This window comes from Kogia breviceps, chromosome 19, assembly GCF_026419965.1.
Source record: "Kogia breviceps isolate mKogBre1 chromosome 19, mKogBre1 haplotype 1, whole genome shotgun sequence".
In the NCBI taxonomy this organism is placed as follows: domain Eukaryota; kingdom Metazoa; phylum Chordata; class Mammalia; order Artiodactyla; family Physeteridae; genus Kogia; species Kogia breviceps.
The window spans coordinates 8833163-8856480 of record NC_081328.1 but is presented as its reverse complement, the minus strand read 5'-3'; the positions used below and the strand labels follow the sequence as shown (position 1 = coordinate 8856480).

Here is a 23318-nt window from a genome sequence, read left to right as displayed (position 1 = left end):
AATGTAAATTAGTGCAGCCAGTATGGAAAGCAATATGGAAGTTCCTCAAAAAATTAAAAATAGAAGTACCATATGATCCAGCAATTCCACTTCTGGGTTTACATCCAAAGGAAATGAAAACAGGATATCAAAGAAATATCTGTAGTCTCATGTTCACTGGAGCATTATTCACAGCAGTCAAGATATGGAAACAACCTAAGTGTCTATCAGTGGATGAGTGGATAAAGAATAATATAATATTCTACCATATATCCATTATATATATGTATATATAAAATGATGGAATATTACTCAGCCATTATAAAGAAGGAAATCCTGCCATTTGCAACAGTATGGTTGGAACTTGAGGGCATTTATACCAAGTAATATAAGCCAGACAGAGAAAGACAATACTGCATGGTATCACTTACACGTAGATTCTTTAAAAAAAAAAAAAAAAGTCACATTCACAGATAGAAAGTAGAAGGGTAGTTGCCAGGGGCCGGGAGTTGGGGGGAACAGGGAGAGTTTGGTAAAAGTGTAGAAACTTTCAGCTATAAGATGAACAAGTTCTGAGAACCTAATGTAAAACATGGTGGCCATGGGACCAACAAGGGATTAATTTCTGAAATTTACAAACAGCTCATGCAGGTCAATATCAAAGAAACAAACAACCCAATCAAAAAAATGGGCAGAAGACCTAAATAGACATTTCTCTAATGAAGACATACAGATGGCCAGGAGGCACATGAAAAGATGCTCAACGTCACTAATTATTAGAGAAATGCAGATCAAAACTACAATGAAATACCACCTCACACCAGTCAGAACGGCCATCGTCAGAAAGTCTATAAACAATAAGTGCTAGAGAGGGTGTGGAGAAAAGGGAACCCTCCTACACTGTTGGTGGGAATGTAAATTGGTACAGCCACTATGGAGAACAGTATGGAGGTTTCTTAAAAAACTAAAAATATGGAATTCCCTGGTGGTCCAGTGGTTAGGACTCCACACTGTCACTGCCAAGGGCCCAGGTTCGATCCCTGGTGGTGGGGGAAATAAGATGCCACAAGCTGCGTGGCACGGCCAAAAAAAAAAAAAAGAGAGAGAGAGAGAGAGAGAGAAAGAAACTAAAAATAGAGCTATGATAAGATCCAGCAATCCCACACCTGGGCATACATCTGGAGAAGAACATTGCTCAAAAGGACCCATGCACCCCAGTGTTCATTGCAGCGCTGTTTACAATAGCCAGGACATGGAAGCAACCTAAATGTCCATCGACAGATGAATGGATAAAGAAGATGTAGTACATATACACAATGGGTATTACTTAGCCATTAAAAAGAATGAAATAATGCCATTCACAGCAACATGGATGGGCCTAGAGATTATCATACTAAGTGAAGTAAGTCAGACAAAGACAAATATCATATGATATTGCTTATGTACAGAACCTTTAAAAAATGATAGAAATGAACTTATTTACAAAACAGAAACAGACTCCCAAACTTAGAGAACGAACTTATGGTACCAGGAGGGAAGGGTTGGGGGGAGGGATAGATTGGGAGTTTGGGATTGACATGTACACACTACTGTATTTAAAATAGGTAAATAATAATAATAAAATAAAGTAGATAACCAACAAGGACCTACTGTATAGCACAGGGAACTCTGCTCAATACCCTGTAATAACTTAAATGGGAAAATAGTTTGAAAAAGAACAGATACATGTACATGTATAACTGAATTGCTTTGCTGTACACCTGAAACCAACACATTGTTTATAAATCAACTATACTCCAATATAAGATAAAATTTTTTTTAATAAAAAGATAAAAAAACCCACAGTGGCCATAGTTTATAACACTGTATAATTGAAATTTGCTAAGAGAGTAGAACTTAAGTGTTCTCACCAAAAAAAAAAAAAATAGATAAATATGTGAGGTCATGGATACGTTCATTAACTACACGGGGGAACCCTTTCACAACGCCTACGTGTATCAAATCACGATGTGCACTTTAAATATCTTACAATTTTGCATGTCAATTATACCTCAATAAAGCAGAAATTCTTTAAAGAATACCTTAGGAACTCTAGATAATCTTTTAAAAGTTAAGGGGCAAAAACAAACCCAACTCAAAACCATGGCAGCCCTCCAATCTCCCCCAGCCCCGCCGTTCCCTTGGCCGGGTGGTCCGCTCCCCTAGCTGCCCTTGCCCAGCCCGGCCTCGCAGATCCAGTGGTAGGGTCTCTGGCACACGTCGTCATTCCACTTGCCATCGGGGTGGAAGTGGGCACAGTCCTCGCCCCCCCCCAGCCCGTGCCCCTGCCAGTCGTCCGGCTGGCCTGGCTTCCAGTTCCTGAGGGGAGAGGACAGCAGGCAGCTAGGGAGGCACAGAATCCAGGTCCGGGCGAAGGGGCTGAGGGTCAGCCCCTGGAGGAGCCGAGCCGAACGAGGGAGAAGGGAACAGAAACCCGAGGCACTCACCTGAAGCTGGTCTCGTAGTCCGTCCCATCCGCCCATTTCCAGGCTCCATCCAGATCACTGAGGCCCATCCAGGTGTAGGAGGAGCCTATATGGGCCTGGACAAAATCCTGGGACAACAGAAGGGCAGTGGTGACGTCTCCCCACCCTGCCAACTCCTTGGACTAGCAGTTCTGAACTTCACGTGTTCATTAAACCCGTCGAGGAGATTGGGGTGTTTATCCCAACCCCCCGGGGCCAATTAAACCTCTGAGGGTCTGGCTCAGATGGCAGTCGTTGTTCAAAGCTCCCCATGTGACGCCAATACGTAGCCAAGGCCGAGAACCATTCTCTTCAACGGGACGAGCCTTGGACCTGCGCACTAGGGGCCTCACCTGTTCCTCTCTGGAGTTGATGACCGCCAGGTGGGCGTCCTCCAGCTGGCAATACTTCTCAGCCTCGGGCCAGGGCTTCCCCGAACTAGAGAACCAGTAGCAGCTGCCTTCATGCTCCAGCCAATGGGAAGGACAGCAGTTGTTTTGTGAGCCTAAGGGGCCGGGGCAGGGGAGGGTCTGAGATGCTGTCCAGGGGGACGTGGGCAGACACGGGGGCCGCCCCACCCCGTGCAGCCCTCACCATTGCTCTGGAGAGCAGCCACCTTGCAGGTCAGGGAGTTCAGGTTCTTGACCAGCTGCTGGACTCGCAAGAGCATTTCGGAATAACCTGGGACGCACACGGATGGGCAGGGGGGACAGTGCCCCCTGGGTGTGGCTTCTGCTCCTTGAGTCCCTGGAGACCAGAGGTCCACACCCGGGGCCCAGCCTGGGACCCCCCCCCCCTTGCCCTCCCACACGCCTCATGCCCAGGTGGAGGGGAGCCGGGGCCCGACCTGCTTTGAGTTCCTGCAGCTGGTTCTCCAGGCTGCTCTCCAGAGAAAACAGCTTGTCATTCAAGCTACGGGCTGGAGGGGAGGGCACTCAGCACCACGTGACCGCTCCCATTTCTCCCCCGCTCCTGAGTGCCCGGCAACCCCTGCGCGCACTCTCCCCGGAGGGTCTCGCACCTGCTTGCAGTTCCTGCTTGTGAGTTTCCACCTCAGCTTTCAGAGATGTTATCATTCCTTGCAAACTTCCACCTGGAGAACACAGGGACTCAGGGCTCAGGAGTCGGTTCCTCCCCGTCTCCCACCGCACCCCACCCCAGTCCAGAGCCTCTTCCATACCAGCCTCACCCTGGGATTTCAGTGCCTGCACCTCAGCCGTAGCGTTTGAAGTGAAGTTGCTGAAAGTTGTTCTCAGGGTTGCCAGGTCCCTCTGAAACTTGGAATCTGATCAGGCAGATGAGACCATCAGCGCTAAGGGTTATAAGGCCCTCTGTGCCAGCACTGGGCAGGGCACTTGACATGCATTGGGTCATTGGGTCCCTACAGCGTGACCCCACCCAAAGGGATGGGCACTGCTGTTATACAACATCGCAGGTGAGGAAACGAAGGCTTAGAGAGGGGACGTAATTTGACCTCATTCCCCAACTGATAAGTGACAGGGCCAGCAGTCATCCTCATTGATCACTCTCGCCACCAGTGCCCCCACCACTGCACCCCATTATTTCTCTCTTCCCTGCCCACCCTGTGCCCCTCACTTTGGGATCCGATCACACAGATGCCGACCAGCAGGAGGAGGCTGAGGCCCAGGGAGAGCAGGAAGGAGCGGGTGCTGGAGAGGAGCCGCTGCAGGAAGGTCTCGAGGGCAGGCAGCCCTGCAAGAGGAGAGGGTGTCAGGATGAGGAGGGTCCAGGACGTGAGAGAGACGGGGAGGAGGATAGGGCCACGGGGACCTGCAGGGAGGAGGCTGCTGCCGTGGGTGCTGGGGGGAGGCTGGACAAGGAGAATTGTGGGCGGGGGGAGTCACAGGCCTGGCCACTGACCCCTCATGGCCCAGCACAAGTGCTCCGTCACACAGGCCCCACACACCCCTGGGGACACACATACACAAAGACACACAGACAGGGGATGATGGCAATGTATAAGGTCCTATCATCGAGCTGGGGCACGAGGCAGGAGGACCCAGGGAGAGAGACGGCAACTACCTTAGCAGTCTCACATTCATCAGTGGAAACAAGTTAGAAAATGGGTTTACTAATGTGGGGCACATTGCACTTCCCCATAAGGAACACACACTGCTGACCTCTGGATTAATAAGCAGAAGTTCAAGTAGGGCATATCTATAGGAGAGAAGAGATTTACTGTTGGCCCGTAAGGTAAAGGCTCTATGAAGAAGTTATTCCTCGAGACTTTGGAAATAAGGGCTTCCTGCTGGCGCAGTGGTTTAGAATCCGCATGCCAATGTATAGGACACAGGTTCGAGCCCTGCTCCGGGAAGATCCCACATGCCGCAGAGCAACTAAGCCCGTGTGCCACAACTACTGAGCCTGCACTCTAGAGCCCACGAGCCACAACTACTGAGCCCACGTGCCACAACTACTGAAGCCCATGTGCCTAGAGCCCGTGCTCCACAACAAGAGAAGCCACCGCAACGAGAAACCTGCACACCGCAGCGAAGAGTAGCCCACGCGCAGCAACAAAGATCCAACACAGCCGAAAATAAATAAATAAATAAATTTTTTTTAAAAAAGACTTTGGAAATAAAAGAAGGAGTAATAAAATTATGGAAAATGTACACTAGGTGCTTTTAAACATGCCCAGGGTGAGAGGCAACAAACATTATGGCCGCAATGGTTTTAAAAGACAATATTAGCAATTTCCTTCAGTGTAATTAATCTGGGTCTGTTTTTGTTATTCCTGGATTTGTCCATAATAATAATAGCTACAATAAATAGCCAGTAAATCTTTTAAGTGGCAAAATTTTTAAAAAAAAAAGAGAGAAAGAAAATGGGTTTACTCTCATGCCCTTCCCCAGGAAGCCAGGACCACTGTGGACCTTGAATCATGTTTATATTGGGGTCCCCAGAGGCTGGGGCCTCCCCTTCAGAGTAAGAGACCCCACCAGTACATATGGTAGAGGTACAGACATGACACAACAACAGAAATCCTTCTAAACATATTCAGAGGAGATTTTAGGAAAGACTGTTTGCCCATTCATCTTACCATCTGTAACCCCCTGGCTTTTCTTTTCACTCTCCAAGTACTGGAGGTCTTCATACTTCACTGACATGTTTGGACCAACACGGCCTCTGAGGCTGTCTGAGGCTGTCGGAGCTGAAGTAGAGGCAGGGCCAGCGGCCAGGCTGGGGAAGGAGCTGGGATAAAGGTGGAGGCTGGGACCAGGTAGGACCCGCGGGCAGGGCTGGAGATAAGGGAAGAGATGAGGGTTGAGAAGAAGCCCGGGGTCAAGGCTAGCAACAGGGATGGGCTTGGCTTTGCAGCTGAGGTCAGAAGTGGGGTCAGGATTGGGCTTTGAGCTAGGGTCAGGTTGAGTTTGGGGTTGACAGTGCAGGTAAAGTTGGAGCTAAATGTATTGCTAGGACTGGGTCTAACACTGGGAGCTGGAACCCAGGTTGCATCTCCTGCTAGGATTGGGGTCAGTACTCATGCTGAAGCCATGGATGGAGGTGGACCTAAGCTTGATGCTGAAGTTGGAAATAGGAAAGAGTTGAGGTTCAAGCTTGGCTGGGGGCTGGTGTTGAGATTCAAGCTGACTTGGGACTTCCCTGGCGGTCCAGGTGTCAGGACTCCCCGCTTCCACTGCAGGGGACACAGGTTCGATTCCTGGTTGGGGAACTAGGATCCCGCATGCCGCACTGCACGGCCAAAAAAACCATGAAGGTTCAAGCTGACTCTGGGGGTGAAGATGCCACTGGGGTTAAAGGAGGAACTGGGGTTGGTATGGGGTTTGGCTGGAGTGGGGGCTGAAGACAGGGCTAGAACTGGGCTAGAGAAGGGGTTGAGTGTGAGTCTCAGTTTGTGACTGAGGTTGTGGCTGCCATAATTCAATCTGCATCCAGTGAAGGGAAGAGAGTCTAAAATCTCCACTCGGTCATTAAATCCCCAAGTTGCCCCCTTATATATCTTCCCATTCAGTCCCCCCTAAGAGCCACAGTCCCCTCTCCCTGCTTTCTCTGACATCCTCCCTGCCCCCTTAGCCTCACCTGCATCCCCAACCTGGTTACCTGTGAAGAGTCCAGAGGCTATGATTCTTGAGTTCTTTGTGCAGCAATGACCAGAGCTGGAAAAAACTAAATCCTGGAGAGTTGGGATGGGGGTGACTGAAGGAGGAGCCACCTAAGTGACTGGAGACCTGCTGGTCTTTGTGTCTGAAAGACCAGGAGTCTATAATCTGGGAATCTCCCGCTTCCCTGATTGGGGCAGTAAATAACAAGAAGGAATTGAAATCAAAACGCAGGCAGATGTGGTGTGCACGGGGCAGCTGGATATGGGGCCAGCTCTGCTTTCCTCTTGCAGGGAGTGTCTACTCCCTTTCCGCTTCTTTTGAGCTCCCATGACTTCCTCAATTTTACCATTTGGGAGAGAAGCATTGGACCAGAAGGAACCAGAGGTGCAGTCTGCCCCACACCTCCTTTCACTTCCTGCATCTGAAGACCTCAGAATCGTTGGTGTCTCCATCACTGCAAACCCGGGTCCAGAGGAGCCCGTTGCTCTGCTCTTGCTGAATCCTGACCCGGGGTCCCAGGCATCTGAGCTTTCTCTGGGGCCTCAGCCATCATGCTCCCACAGCTCTGGCCAGCTCTCTTCACTCTGCTTGGAAGGAGGGAAGAGGGGGGTGGAGAGTAGGATTTCCTGGCCGGAACAGGAGGGGAGAAGCCAGGGGAAAGAACAGAATTTATTGAGCACGCAAATCTGATGAGGATTGTGCCAGACACTTGCATTAACCATTCAATTTCCACAAGAACCTTGGGAGGAATTTTGGATGATGGACTTAGGCTCAGAGCCATAGTGTGACTTGCCCAAGATCTCATACCTGGTAAGCAAAAGAGCCAGATTTCCAGCCCAGTGCTGCAGGACACCCTAGCCTGGGCTCTCGCCACATACACTGTCCTCACAAAAGGCATTCAATTTAATCCTGTCAACTCCGTAAATCCCTCTAAGGGGGCTGCTCTGAATTCACACACACAATCTTTTCACAGTAAGAAGGATTCTTAGTGTCTTAAAAGGGGAGGAAAGAAAGCAAATACATTTCAGTTTCTATTTTCTAATTAAATGGGATTGTGTTCTGCTACTTGCTTTTTAAAATTCATTTAACAATGTATCAGGAACATTTTACCACATCAGTTCATAAAATGTCCTTTATTCATTTTTCATCTTCATCTCATTTCATAATCTGTGCCATAATTTATTGACTAAGCTTTTCCCTATTGATAAACATTTAGGTTGTTTCCAGTTTCATTTTGTTTTCTTGCTTTGCTTGTATTTGGTATTTTAATTAGTATTCGTTACAGGTTGGGTTTTTGGAAGCCAATTTGGGGTGCAGTCTATTTATTAGGGATCAACATCTGTGAAAGGATGGGGAAAGAAGAGGAGGGGGCAGAGGAAGAAGTTAAACAGATGCAAAGACCCCACAAAGCTTCAGTCAACCCAACTGCACTGCCTGTCGGAGCTGCCCATCACTGGGCTGAACCAGGGCCTTTAATACCCAACGTTGCTCAGTCACCAGATGCTGCCACCGCAGCAGGGGCGAGATCTCAGGGGAGGTAGCTGTGTGCACAAGTTACACTCCCCACAACTGGGCAGCAAGTCCTTCCTGGGAGCGGGGTCTGGGTCTCTCATCTCTGTGTCGACCCCAGTACTGTATTAGTTTCACACCTTAATTGGGGATAATCAACATTTTTGCATTATTGAATTTTTCCCACAAAGAACATGGTATGTTTCTCCATTCACTCATCCAAGCATTTACCCATCCATTCAACAAGTATTTACTGGGTGTTGATAAAAGAAATTTTCACATATTGAGGTATGGGGAAGTCATTCTGGCTTTTTCATGAGTTAACTTGAATTTTATGCTAAGTAAAACAGCCTGTTTTGGCCTATCAAATAAATATTGTGAGCTTCCCTGGTGGCACAGTGGTTAAGAATCCACCTGCCAATGCGGGGGACACGGGTTCAAGCCCTGGTCTGGGAAGATCCCTCAGTTTGGCTCAAATAAAACTCTTTTCTATTTTTATTATTGATTGTTCATTGATTATTTTCATCGACAGTGTCTACAATATGGCACCCTCCTTCAGAAGAGGTATCCTTCAGAAGTAAACAAACAGGTAAAAAAGGCCCTGGTCACAGAGCTTATATTCTAGTGGGTGACAGATAAACAGAATAAATGAGTAAAATATAGGGACATCCCTGGTGGCACAGTGGTTAAGAATCCCGCCTGTCAGTGCAGGGGACACGGGTTCGATCCCTGGTCTGGGAAGACCCCACATGCCACGGAGCAACTAAGCCCGTGCACCACAACTACTGAGCCTGCGCTTTAGAGCCCGTGAGCCACAACTACTGAGCCCGTGAGCCACAACTACTGAGCCTGTGTGCCACAACCACTGAAGCCCACAAGCCTAGAGCCCGCGCTCTGCAACAAGGGAAGCCAGCACAATGAGAAGCCCTCACACTGCAATGAAGAGTAGCCCCGGCTCGCTGCAACTAGAGAAAGCCTGTGCACAGCAATGAAGACCCAATGCAGCCAAAAATTTAAAAATAAATAATTAAAAATTAATAATAATAAAAATATATTGAGTAAAATATATATAATGCCACAGGGCGATAAGTGCTGTGGAAGAAAATATAGCAAGGAAGTGGGTAAAATAAGGTCAATTTTTAACAGGCTGTCAAGACTAAGATGTCAAGAACAGCCTGGACTGGGAAGATGATTATCTGAGCAAAAGTCTGAAGGAGGTGAGGGAGAAATAGATGAATCATAGCGGGAAAACCTGGAGCTCCAATTCTTCAGGGCCTGTAGGCTATTGTCATGGATTTGTTTTTACTCTTAAGAGGGGCAGGCTTTGGAGGAGGGGTCAGAGCAGAGGAGTAAGTGAACTGATTTACATTTAAACTGTAACAATGTGACCACTGTGTTGTGAATTTCATGAAACAGGACCAGAGTAGCAACCCAGAGTGGGGGGTGGGGGGGGAAATTAGGAGGTTGGGATGAACAAACACACACTACTATATATAAAATGGATAAGATAACCAAAAGAGAATGAATATATATATACGTATAACTGAATCACTTTGCTGTACACCTGAAACTAACACAACATTGTAAATCAACTCTACTCCAAGAAAATTTTTTAAAATAATAATAAGAGCCATTGTAATAGCTGGGTGAGAGACGATGGTGGTTTGTGCTTGGCGGTGGTGAGAAATGTTTTGATTCTGAAATACTGTGAAGGTAGAATTGACAGGATTTTTGCTGATAAATTGCATGTGGATTTTACATACACACACAAAACAGTTCTCCTTCTAGTCCCAAAAATAAATGAAACTTTGAGCATTTCCCATAAATTGCTGACTCCCTAGGAAAAACAACTTTCTCCCTGCCTTTGCAATGCGGATGCCTTAACATCTCTCATGACCTTTCGTGCACAGGCTAATCATGTGAGAGAAGTTCTGTTTTGCCATCAGGAGCAGACTGATGAAAACTTGTTAAAACTGGTTATTGTGCAGTATTTTCCTTTGAATACCTGGTGTGGTCTCCTCGGTAAGCCTGTCCTCCCAAAGTCTGATTCCCTTACAACTTTTTTTTTTTTTAGTTTCAGCTAAGCAGTTTAATTTATATCCCTCGTACTCATTCCTTGTGAATATATTTATTATCCATATTGTTATTCAATCTTTCTCAAAAATTGTAACACACAGGCTCATATTGTTTACATTATCAATCATGATATGTACATGTTAAACAGGTCTGAAACAGACATTTGTCTTTATCTTCCTAGGAACCCACACACAAAAGAGCACAACAAATGAGAATTTAGTTAAATATACATCCAGCGATGATTCCAGAGAAAGTTCTTTCTTTGATCTGAGATGGGATTTAAATTTTTATAGTAAGAAAATATTAAATATAAATATTAATAATTAGTCATGCCCTTACAACTTCTTTGCGAGTAACCTTTTTTCTTTTTCCTTTTGTCTCTGAGACTTCTGACAATCATAGCTTCCTTCTTCCACCACCTTTTCCATGATCCCTTACCCTCTCCCAGCACCTCAGCTGGTCAGAATTCTTTTACCGAGTGGGGTGACCCCAAACTTCATTTCTACAGCATCCAAGTCCTTATGGTCCCGTCTATCTTGGGTCACCACAATGCACCATTGACCGTTATATTATTGGACATGTGAGTGCTATCTGGCACCCCAGAGTCTCATGAATTCCAGGCTCAGTCTTCTTCCCCATCGTGAAGCAACAGACCTATTTCCCTTCTTAATAAGAATCAGTCACCCCCAAAAGTACAATTACCCACATCCCCTACCTAGTGGTATAATGAGGAGCCCAAATCAGCCAGGATTCAATCTCATCTTCAAACTGAAACAGAATCAAAGCTGTCTCCCCTGGTGGGTGGGTTCTTTCCTTGGGCACTAGAACTTCCCAAATCCAATAATCCCAGATTGTGCAGATGAAAAGGAAAAAGTCCTTACGTGGATTATTAGGTGCCAGGTAAGAGACACCACCCCTCTCTGTCCTTTAGTCGTGCACATGGCTGTGGGGGAGAGGGCACCATACTGGTCACTGATTTAAGGTGTATCCTCACCTATAGCTCAGGCATGATAGGTCAGGGAAAGGTAGTAAAACAAGAAATTTATCCGATTTCCAGCCCTCGAGCCCAGAAATAGAAATTTGATGTGTCTTTTCAGATACATTTATATACCTATAAGAATACATGCACATAAGTAGAGAAGTTTTTTTTTTTTAAACACAGAATATTTTCTGCAACATGCTTCTGCCTAAAAATGGGTCTTGAGGATTTTCTCATGTGGCTGTCCACCTCCAGTTTAACAGCTGCATGGTGTTCCAGAGTACAGATTTCCAGACTTTATTTAATGATTCCCTTGGTGATGCATTTTGAGATGCTTGTATCTTTGGCTTTTATAAATAATGTTGACTTGAGTAGGCTTATATATACTTGTTTGTGCTAAGAAGCAGATATTTCTCTTGGTTAAATATCTGGAAGTAGAATTGCTGAGTAGACACAACTATCTTAAATTTTTTAACTGTACAGATACTGTCAAACTGCTCTGAAAAGACATCACCAATTTATTTTCTCCCCGACCGTGTAGAAGGATTTTCATTTATTCCCACCTTCACCAACTAACCTTTAAACGGTGGCAGGCTGTCTTAGGGGAATCCGCTCCTCCGGGGAACCTTCCCTCCGCTCCTCTGGACCTCAACCTGAAGCCAAAGGCAGGGGCAACCCTAGGGCCTTTTGGATTTATTCCTACCATATAATCTCATGTTTTCAATCTACCATATTATCTTGTCTTTTTTCTTTCCTGACTTTGACAGATTTATTATTTCTTCTTGCATTTTCTTTCTTCTAATGGTTTAGAAATTATGCACCTTGCTTCTATTCTTTCAGTGATTACCTTCAAAAGTTCTTATCTGGAAAGCTTTTATTATCTTATTGTTCTACATGATACTCTGAAATTCATAGTAATGGGACTAGGTATGGGCCTTTTTTGACCCATTGTGCAGAGAATTTGAGATCCATTTCCATTTGAGATCTATGTCATTCAGCTCTGGGGAAGGTTCTGTTATTTCTTTTTTAATGGTTTTATATTATCAAAGTATATACACGTAAGTACACTAGGGGAAAGTAAAAAATATTAAAATCTAATTGAATGACTTAGTAGAAGAACTGGAAGAAAAAAGTTGAGGAAATTTCCCAGAAGTAGAGTAAAAAGAAGCATTTCTTTAAAGCTAGATAAAGGATGCTCACTCTCCCCAGTTCTTTTTGAGATTGTCCCAGACAGTGAAGAAAGACAAGACAAATCAAACACATGAGGACTGAAAGAAAGCTGTCATAACTGGTAAATGATATGATTATCTACTTTTAAAATTCCAGAGAATCCGCACACAAATGATTAAATCTTAAAGATGCTAAATTTATATCTTTTGTTTTGACATCTCCAGTTTGCAAAGTTGATGTCAGATGTTTGAAAACTTCTCATGTTTGGATATTGCTAGAGTAACTTTGGTCGTTTGTAAAGGTGGTAAATGGTGGTAACTTTGCTCATTTTGTCGAATATTAGAAAAGATAGATTGTGGAATTGTGCCTCATTTCACCTTATTGTCCAGGATGTCTCAGTGGGATATTAAAAGCATAATGCCTTTTGGCGTGCTGTTTCCCCCCCTTATTCTTACATAATCAAAAAGGATTGCCATTTCTTTTATGGCTTCTGGATTTCTAGCCTTGCTTAGAAAGAGCTCCCTATCCCGATTTTATACATTTTCCAGAATTTCTTTCTAATATTTGTAATGATTAATCTTTGCATTTAAATAATTATCCATCTAGGGTTTATTATTCCTGTATAGGGTTTGAGACAACAGTCTGGCTTTGTTTTATTCCAAATGAATAACTGATTTATAAACTATATTATATTTTATATTTTCCCCCAATGAATTAAAATGAGACTTTTGTCACATATTAAATTCCTAACTATGTTTGTACATATTTCTGGACTTGTAATCTGTTCCACTGATTTAATTTCTTTTCTTGTGCTAATATCATACTGATTTGATTTAAGCAGATTAAAGTAAGTGACCTCTCACAATTTCTTAACCATAAATCTTACATATACTTAGACTTTTGTTCTTCTATATGAACATTAAAGTTATTTTGTCCTGTTCCAAAAAAAGTTTACTGACATTCAGATCAAAATTGCATTATGTTTACATATAATTTCTGGAAGGACTGATATATCTGTAGTATTAGACCTTGCTATCTAGGAACACAATGCAGCTTACCATGTTATCAGGTCTAGCTGGTGTTTCCAAATGTCTGACGGATATTAATCTTCAGGATTCAGGAGCGAGAAATCAGAATTATAGGAAATTCTCAGGAATTACTGAAATCATGTTATTCCAAAAATTTAACAATGCTTTATTTACATTATGGAAGTGATAATGAGTTACTCTGCTAATACTTGGAGAATCTTCTTTATCAATAGGGCAATACTAAACATTTCAGAAATTTAATAAAACAAAACATACATAATAACAGATGCATGGTTTGTTATTATTACGAACCAATATATTGTGACAGGATTATATATTTCAAAAACATGTAAATATGCCCTCCAAACACCACTGTTGAAAATAATAGACAAGTAAAAGATCTTAAAAGCATCCCCCTACAGGGGAAGAAGGATTCTGATGACAGCTGAAACTAGTTTCATTAGAAATTGAGGCCAGAAGGAAATGGCACATTTTTCAAATGGTGAAAGGAAAGAACTATCAACCGGAATACTATGTCCAGTGAAAATATCCTTCAGAAATTAAGGTAAAGACATTCTCAGTTGAAAGAAAACTAAGAAAATTTAATGTTAGTAGATCTACTCTAAAAGAATGACTAAAGGAAGCTATTCAGACTGGAAGGAAATGACACCAGAAGAAAACACGGATGAAGAGTAACAGAAATGGTAAATGTCTTGGTAAAATAATAGATTCTTGATCTCTTCTTGAGACATTTAAATATGCTTGCACAACACTGTAAATCAACTGTATTTCAATAAAATTTTTAAAAATAAAATAAAATATGCTTGATGGTTAAAAACAAAGAAAAAACGTAACATTGCCTACTGGGGTTTTCAAGGTATGTAGACTTAAAACATAAGACAACTATAGCATAAAGAGGGTGTTTTAGTTTTCTAGGGCTACCATAACAAACTACTACAGATTGAGTACCTTAAACAATAGAAATTTATTTTCTCACAGTTCTGGAGGCTAGAAGTTCATGATCAAGGTGTCATTAGGTTTGGTTCCATCTGAGGTCTCCCTCTTTGGCTTGCAGATAGCCATCTTCTCACTGTGTCCTCATACGATCTTTCTTCTGTGCATGCACACCCCTGGTGCCTCTTTTTATATGTCCAATTTTCTTCTTCTTATAAGGACACCAGTTGGTTTGGATTAGGGCCCACCCAAACCGCCTAATTTTAACTTAATCACCTCCTTAAAGGCCCTATCTCCCTAAACAGTCACATTCTAAGGTACTGTGGGTTAGGGCTTCAACATACGAATTTTAGGGGAGACACAATTCAGCCTATAACAGAGATGAAAAAAAAGGATCTTTACAGTGGTAAAGTTTCTGTATTCCATTAAAATAATAAAGCATTGATTCTGGACAGGCTGTAAAAAGTTAAGTATGTATTTTGTAATTCCTAGAGCAACCAATTTTTTTAGACTACACAAAGAGATACAGTCAAGGACTTCCCTGGTGGGGCAGTGGTTAAGAATCCACCTGCCAACACAGGGGACACAGGTTTGAGCACTGGTCCAGGAAGATCCCACATGCCGCAGAGCAACTAAGCCTGTGTGCCACAACTACAGATCCCACGTGCCACAACTGTTGAAGCCCACGCGCCTAGAGCCCGTGCTCTGCAACAAGAGAAGCCACCGCAGTGAGAAGCCCATGCACCACAACAGGAGTAGGCCCCGCTTGCCACAACTAGAGAAAGCCCGCGTGCAGCAACAAAGACCCAACATAGCCAAAAATAAAATTAATTATTATTTATTTTTTAAAAAGAGATATAGTCAAAATCACAATAGAAAAATTAAAATGGAGAATTTAAAATGTTTAAATAACCCAAAAGTAGGCAGGAAATTGGAAACAGAGGAATTTAAAACAGAGGGAAGAAACAGAAAACAAATCATGGTAGATCTAAATGCAAAAATGCCAATAATGACATTAAATGTAAATGTTCTAAACACATCAATGAAAAGTCAGGGAATGGATTTTTTAAATGACCCAACTATATGCTGTCTACAAGAAACTCACTTCAAATATAATGATATAAATTGGTTAAAATTAAAATATGGGTAAAGATAACTAGGCAAACCCTAATCAAAAGAAAGCTGGAGTGGCTATATTAATACCAAAGTAAAATTCAGAGCAAATCCAATTACTAGGGATAAAGATGAACATTATGAGATAAAAGGGTTAATTCGCCAATAAGGCATAACAATCCTAAATGTATATGCACTTAACAACAATATTTCAAAATACATGATACAAAAACTGAAGGAAATGAAAAGAGAAAGAGACACATCCACCATTATGGTTGAAAACTTCAGCACTCCTTTCTGAGTAATAGAACATGTAGACATAAAAATATAGAAGAACTTAATACCATCAACAAACTAGACCTAATTGACATTTATAGACCACTCCACCCAACAACGGTGGAAACACATTATTTTCAAGTTCACATGGCACCTTCACCAAGATACACCATATCATGGACCATAAAACAAACTTTAACAAATTGGTACAAGTTAAAATTTTATAACGTAAGGCCTCAGATCAAAATGGAATTAAACTAGAAATCAGTAACAAAAAGATAATTAAAAAAATCTCCAAATCCCCAAAATTAAACCACACATTTCTAAATAATCCATGGATCAAAGAGAAAGTCTCAAGAGAAATTACTACAATTTAAATATAAACATATCAAAATTTGTGGGATACAGCTAAAGAAATACTTAGACAGAAATTTACAACATTAAATTCTTATCCTAAATAGAAGAAAGATCTTAAGTCAACAACCTAAGTTCTCATTTTAAGAAATTAGAAAAAGAACAAAACAAACCCAAAGCAAGCAGAAGAAAGGAAATGATACAGATAAGAACAGAAATCAATGAAATTCAAGAGAAAAATCAGTGAAACCAAAAGTTAATTCTTTGAAAAGATCAATACAATTGATAAACCTTTAGCAAGACTGACCCCCCCAAAAAAGGAACAAATTAATTTGATATTAATTTACTAATATCAGGAATTAAAGAGGGGATATTACTATACACTCAGAAGAGATTAAAAAGATAATAAAGGAACATTATGAATAATACTATGCATAAAATTTTAACAACTTAAATGAAACTAATCAATTCTCCAAAACCCACAAACTACCACAACTTACCTAAGATGAAATAAATTAACTGAAGTGTTCCATAATGGTTAAAGAAATTGAATTTGTAGTTTAAAACTTTCCAAAAAAGAAATCTCCAGGCCTAAATGGTGTAACTAGAGAATTCTACCAAACACTTAAAGAAGAACTAACACCAATTCTATGTAATCCTTCCCAAAAAAATTGAAAAGGAGGGAACACTTCCCAACTCATTGTATTAAGCTAGCATTTTCCCTGCTAAGTGAGACAAAGATAATACAAGAGAAGAAAACTACAGACCAACATCTCTCATGACCGCGGATATAAAAATGCTCAACAAAATACTAGCAATTTGAATCTCGCAATAAACAAAAAGTATAACACACTATGACCAAATGAGGTTTGTTGCAGGACTGCAAGGTTGGCTCAATATTCAAAAATCAATGTAATCCACTATATTAACAATGTAAGAAGAAAATCCATATAATCATATCAATCATTCAGAATAGCATTAGATGAAATTCAGTACCCATCCATGATTTCTTTTGTATTTATTTATTTGGTTGCCCCTGGTCTTAGTTGCAGCAGGCAGACTCCTTAGTTGCAGCATGCATGTGGGATCTAGTTCCCTGACCAGGGATCCAACCCAGGCCCCCTGCATTGGGAGCACGGAGTCTTACCCACTGCGCCACCAGGGAAGTCCCCAACCATGATTTTTTTAAAAACTCAGCAATGGGGCTTTGCAGGGCACCGGGCCGTGCCGCCATATAATGGGGAGCATCCACAGGTACGCGCCTCGCGCTTCTGGATAGTGGAGTGGCCACCTTTGATTTCCTGCGCAGATGGGCTCCGTGGCCTAGTGCCCCGGTCCCCACTGTCCGCGATCGCTCATGGAGGCCCGCGAGGGGTTGCCGCCAAGGTTTCCACCAGCCCACAAGCAAGAGCATGTCAGTCATCCCCTCCAGTGTCTCTCTGGTGGCCATCCACGACTAATACCAGTGTCACCTGGGTTCCACTTCCAGTAACAGCTCCTGCGGAAGTGCCAAGTACCCTGGGGAAGCCATCTCTCACCACTCCAGTCTCCTCAGAGCTGACCCGGGACACTGGTGGGCTAGCTTCTTTTTCGGGAAGTCCACTCTCCCATTCATGGCCACAGAGCACTTGGAATCTGCCCAGGCCTCCACAGGTACGATCAGCTGTGACCTGGCTCGGGAAGCCATGTGGAAGCAGCAGCCTGGGGGCCAGCCTGGCAAAACCAACTGCTGCCCCCCTTGTCCTGAGTGGCCACCACCAGCTGCCAGGCTTCCTTCCAAGGCACTAGGTTCATTAGAGCTAACCCCACCCCCACCCCCTTCCCCTCCCCGAGCTAAGCAGGCTGCAGCCAGTGGAAGCAGTTGGGTTTTTAATATCAAAACAGCAAAACACGAAAAAGGAAGTTGAGAGAATTCCACTCTTTACTATCCAAGCCACACGAGAGCCTTCCGTCACAGCCTTCCCCACAACACTGTGCCTTGCACCAAGTGGAAAATAAACTCCAAGCAGCCATCAATCAGTCAGTCAATCAAATAAATAAATAAAATAGAAAACTAGAAATAAAAGGGAAATTCCTCCACCTGATTAAGGGCATCATATACTAATGTCATCCCACTGTTACTAAATAGACTTTCTCGGATTTTTTCTTTCCTATATATTCAGCTATAAGATCAGTCTTAATTTCAGGTCTCTAAAGTGCAGTCTAAAATAAAACTAAGCTTTAAACTTGCATCCAATTAAAGCTTTATACAGCACCAACTCAGGATCTGCAGTGGCCTGGCTGTAGCAGACACTATCCGGATTTTGCTGATTCCTTCACTCTTTTCAAGCACACTGGTTTCCAATGTGACTTTATTCTTAACAAGCAGCACCTGTGTCTCTTTGTCAGCGGACTGCCCTCAAGCTGCTACAACATGCTCCATCTGGGCACAAAGCAAGCAGGAAATATCTTGGAATTTACATTCTCGCCAACCACAGGCCACCCTTAACCAATGACTGTGGACGCAAGAGTTCAAATACTCCAGATCCCTTGTTTCTGATTGAGACAACTCTGACATGTGACCAGTGTTTTCCCAATTCTTCCCCTGTGGGATTGAGCCTGTTACACCACCACCACAGGACTTTGCTTAATATTGCCTAAAGCCACTTCCTAATGAATCACTTTTACAAGAACCCTCATCTTATGGTCAACTTCTATTACACTCCTGCTAGAAGTCCTTCTCTTCCTCATCCTGTTCCCCCATATCCTTAATTTTCCTAAAAACACTTTCTAATGAACTACTTTCATAGGGATCCTCAGTTCAGATCTGCTTCTGGAGAACCTAGGACAGGAGTCATGGACTGTTTGGTTCCTCCTTTCTCTTTCTTTCCTCTTCTCTTCATTGATCCTCGAGGGTTGGGGCAAGGGAGAGGAGAATTCAAGGAAAAGAGCTCTGTAATCTGGTGTTATTGTGGCGGTCAAGTTGCTCTTCATGGCAGGCCTCCAACACTGGCCTTATTTGTGTGGTGCTTCAGAGACCCCTATGGGACCCTCTGCACCATACCAGCTCTTCACGAGGATGATGAGCTCTCTCGCTGCCCTCTGTGATGGTCACCATTGGTTCCTGCCCCAGATTGCAGCTGTATACCCACATCCTCTTTCAGCCTCACTGCCGTGCAGTCCTCTTGGGCAGGGTCCTCTCTAGGTGGTTCAAGTTTGATATCCATGGAGTCCAGCTGGCTCACAGGTTCCCTGACAGACAACCAAGTGTAGCCCAATCAACTGATGAATGGGGCAGCTCCAGCCCAGGTTTATGGGTTCGGACTTCTCCTGTCAAGGACGAGTCTGTTTCTCCATGGTTACTCCAAAACTCCTCAGCACACAACCACAGCCTCCCCACAAACTCTTCTTGCCCCTCTCAAATAGCAGTCCAATAGAGTGTGCAGCTTAACTACTACCTGGCCTGGTAGTGGGGCAAGAAGCATTCCTCTCCCCAATATGGAGAGAAAAAAAGAGTTGAATCTCTCACTACATCTAAGAATTCCCTTGAAATAATCTTCACTTACAGAGGCTGGGAAGAAGAATGGTTTCTTTTTTATCATCTCTTAGTAAGTTATGACTAATTATGTTCAGCACCTCTCTGGGTCTCTTTTCCAGTTTGTTTGTTTTTTAATAAATTTATTTATTTATTTATTTATATATTTTTGGCTGTGTTGGGTCTTTGTTGCTGCGCGCGGGCTTTCTCTAGTTGCAGCGAGTGGGGGCTACTTCGTTGTGGCGCGCGGGCTTCTCACTGTGGTGGCTTCTCTTGCTGCGGAGCACAGGCTCTAGGCATGTGGGCTTCAGTAGTTGTGACATGTGGGCGCAGTAGTTGTGGCTCACAGGCTCTAGAGCATAGGCTCAGTAGTTGCGGCACATGGGCTTAGTTGCTCCACAGCATGTGGGATTTACCTGGACAAGGGCTCGAACCTGTGTCCCCTGCATTGGCAGGCAGATTCTTAACTACTTCGCCACCAGGGAAGTCCTTCTTTTCCAGCTTTATTGAGATATAATTGACACATAACATTGTGTAAGTTTAAGGTATACAATGTGTTGATTTGATACATTTATAAATTGCAAAATGATTATCACCATAGTATTAGCTACCACTTCCAACCCACCTCATATTTACCACTTCTTTTTTGTGGGGAGAAAAACTCAGATCTGCTCTCTTAGCAACATTCAAGTATATGATACAGTATTATTAGCTATAATCATCGTGATGTACCTTAGATCCCCAAACCTGTTAATCTTATAACTGGAAATCTGTGCCCTCTGACCTATATCTCCCCATTTCCCCCAACCTCCAGTTCTCTGCTTTAAATGTATAAACATTTATCAACAATCATTCTCAGTTTTGGGAATTCAGCCACATTTCTATAAAAACAGGAAACGTTTGTCATTTAACCTCCTATCTCAAGTAGTCATGTCACTTTTCTCAGTTCCTTAATTGGGCTTGCCAACATTTTATTTATCAGTCTTTTTAGAAATGAGTTTTTGTTAAAAGGATAGACAAGCTACAGATTTGGAAAAAGTGTTTGCAAACCACATCTCCAACCAAAGGCTAGCATCTAGAACATATAAAAAATTCTCAAAACTCAACAGTAAAAAATGAAAAAGAAAATCCAATTAGAAAATGGGCAAAAGACATAAAGAGACATTGTGTCAAAGAGGATATATGGATGGAAAATAAACGCATAAAAAGACGCACAACATTAGCCCTCAGGGAAATGCAAATGAAAACCACAGTAATATATCACCACATACCTATTAGAATGGCACTAAAAATGAAAAAAAAAAAAGTGACAGCAACCAAATTCAGGCGAGGATGCGGACAAACCTCTCCAGAGGTTTTCCATACGAACCCAAGGGACACTGGGCAGGGAGGAACGCAGCACAGGACACCAGCAGCAGAAACTGGGCTCCCAAACACTGGGCTTCCAACCACATCTGTTACACCGTCTCCTTCCGCTCTCCCAGATGAAAGAAGCCTGCGAGAGCCAGGTATAGTGACTGCGAGACCCGCACCAAAGGGGCGCCAGTGGTGATTTTCAGACCTCAGGGTTAAAGGGAATATCCTAAAGAGCGGGAAAGTTCCTATCCCAGGGATCAGGCCTAGAATAGGGTCAGCTCTCTCCTAAGCACATAGCAAATGGAAAACACAGGGTGAGGCATATGAAATGGTGAAGGGAGATCATTTTCAACTTAGAATTCCATATTTCCACAAACGATCAATCAAGCTATCCAAAAAAGTCCTTTCCTTTTCCAGGAAGCTACTAGAGGAGATGCTTCAATAAAACAAGGGGATAAACCAAGAAAGAACACACGGCTCCAGGGAGGAGAGGGTCCAGCCTAGGAGAAAGAGGCGGTCCAGGGGTTTCCCAGGACTATCGGGAAGTCCCAAGAAAACTGCTGGCAGGGGGAGGTGTGTGTGGCGGGGGGAGAATGGGGGAGGGGAAGGTACAAAAGTGGATCAACAGGAAGCCTAAGGGAGCTTGAGCTCCAGGCCCGATTGTGGGCCCCTTACTTGGTACCCGAGGCCATGATCAGAAGTTTTTGTCAATTATAAAAACAAATAACTGACTATAACCAGTTAAGATGACCACGTCACTTTTAATTCCGACTTCTCCTTCACATTTCCCTCTGTGTCAGGTGGCCTTTCTTTAATCCAACTAAGAAGTTGGGTTGGAAATACGGGTTTGGCTTGAGTGGACAGGGACCCTGCTATGTGCTTTGCAGTCACATCATTCATCCTTAGGGTTGGCTCACCTGCCCAGGCATGGCTTTCACGGGCACTGCTGGCATCCACTGTGTAGACTCACTTGGTGGTGACATGAAGGTGGGCCATGAGCTTCCCTGAAGCACTGACATCAGTAGTAAAGAAGAAACATGCTAGAGGAAACACTATTATCCTTCTCTTCTCTCTGTGGAAAGGCACCTTACAACACCTTTGTCAAGTGCAGAAGTAAACAATAAGTATGCAGCCAAAAAGTGTGGGGAAAATGGATTTCACAGCTGTGTTGGAAGATTATTAAAAATATTATATCCGTTTCCTGTATTTTGTGAAGTTTATGGTAGCTTTCAGCTTGTTTTTTTTCTAACTAGCAATTTTTATGCTTAATTTTGCATTCAGAATTTTGTATTTTTTCCTAAGAAGGTCTCTCCAAAATTGTGTACATTTCAGGCCCCATAAAACTCGGATTCACCCTGGTGGCTCTAGGAAAAAACTACAACTGAAGTGCTGGCTATGTGACCAGTTTGCACGTGCAGAAAATTATGTTGTCAGCCTTTTTACAGTTAAGGAAGACTTTGCAACTGGTTCAAAGAATATGAAGCAAATTTTTCAACTATTAACTTCAGAAGAAACAAAAGTTGTGCAAGAAAGGAAATGTAATCAGATTATACTACTTGATTCAGCAGTTAACAATATTGACACAGCCATAACCGACACAGATTCTGAATTAGGATTTAAGCAAAAATTGTTATAGACTAAATTGGAAAATTGTGCCCATCTATGTGATAAAAAGTGACTAAATAACATCTACAACTGATAAATAGAGATAGCAGTTTGTGCATATTATTTAGAAGTACAAATGTCAACACTAAAGGAAACAGCTAAAACACTAAAAGTGGTTTCTCTAAGCAGCAGGAGTGGCTGAAGGAAACAGTTCCTGTAACTGCTTCCAGCCCTACAAGACTTTAAATTGTACATACGTATTATTTCTGCCATAATTTTTAAATTTAATGCCAATTACATACATTTTGAAGGAAAAGTCCTAGAAAAATTTGCACCTGAAAAGTGGGAAGTCTTGACCCAGGACAAGCTTAGAAGCAAAAATTGCTTGAAACATTACATGTGAAAACAAAAATAGCAATTACTCACCCACCACAGAGAATGATTAAATAATATATGGCACATCCATACTTTGGAATTCTCTACCCCTGCTATTAGGTGAAGTAAAACCTCTCAGGAAATAGCATAGATTGGATTAGTGAGACACTGGAGAGTGAAAAAACAAGCTACTAATGACATGTAGTATCACATATATGCACATACACAGGAAACATCCTGACAGGAACCCTGTAATGGTTCATTTTTATGTGTCAACTCGACTGGGGCGCAGGGTGCCCAGATACTTGGTCCAACATTATTCTGAGTGTGTCTGTGAGAGTGTTTTGAATGAGATGAACATTTGAATTGGGAAAGCAGATTGCTCTCCCTTATGTGGGTGGGTCTCACCCAATCAGTTGAAGCCAAGAAGAGAACAAGAAG

General features: G+C 43.0%; 1 protein-coding gene and 1 pseudogene across 5 annotated transcripts in view; one reads left to right on the top strand and one right to left on the bottom strand.

The window, feature by feature from the left end:
* The window catches only part of LOC131746538 (C-type lectin domain family 10 member A-like), a 32203-nt gene extending 25345 nt beyond the window's left edge, over positions 1–6858 (bottom strand). Inside the window, exons 1-10 of one of the 5 annotated variants that reach the window (XM_067022125.1) lie at positions 6567–6858; positions 5545–5743; positions 4080–4196; positions 3673–3768; positions 3505–3576; positions 3331–3402; positions 3078–3164; positions 2837–2988; positions 2466–2572; positions 1782–2337 (exon numbers count right to left, since the gene is read on the bottom strand). In XM_067022125.1, the coding sequence (XP_066878226.1) occupies positions 2181–2337; positions 2466–2572; positions 2837–2988; positions 3078–3164; positions 3331–3402; positions 3505–3576; positions 3673–3768; positions 4080–4196; positions 5545–5611 (927 nt within the window). In that variant the 5' untranslated portion in view covers positions 5612–5743; positions 6567–6858 and the 3' untranslated portion in view covers positions 1782–2180. Of the gene's footprint in view, positions 1–1781; positions 2338–2465; positions 2573–2836; positions 2989–3077; positions 3165–3330; positions 3403–3504; positions 3577–3663; positions 3769–4079; positions 4197–5544; positions 5744–6566 lie in introns of those variants that run through there. The other 4 variants (XM_067022124.1, XM_059047988.2, XM_067022126.1 and 1 more) reach the window with 4 other exon arrangements.
* Positions 6859–17439: 10581 nt separating this feature from the next.
* Positions 17440–21055, top strand: LOC136793233 (pancreatic progenitor cell differentiation and proliferation factor-like; annotated as a pseudogene).
* Positions 21056–23318: the final 2263 nt, after the last annotated feature.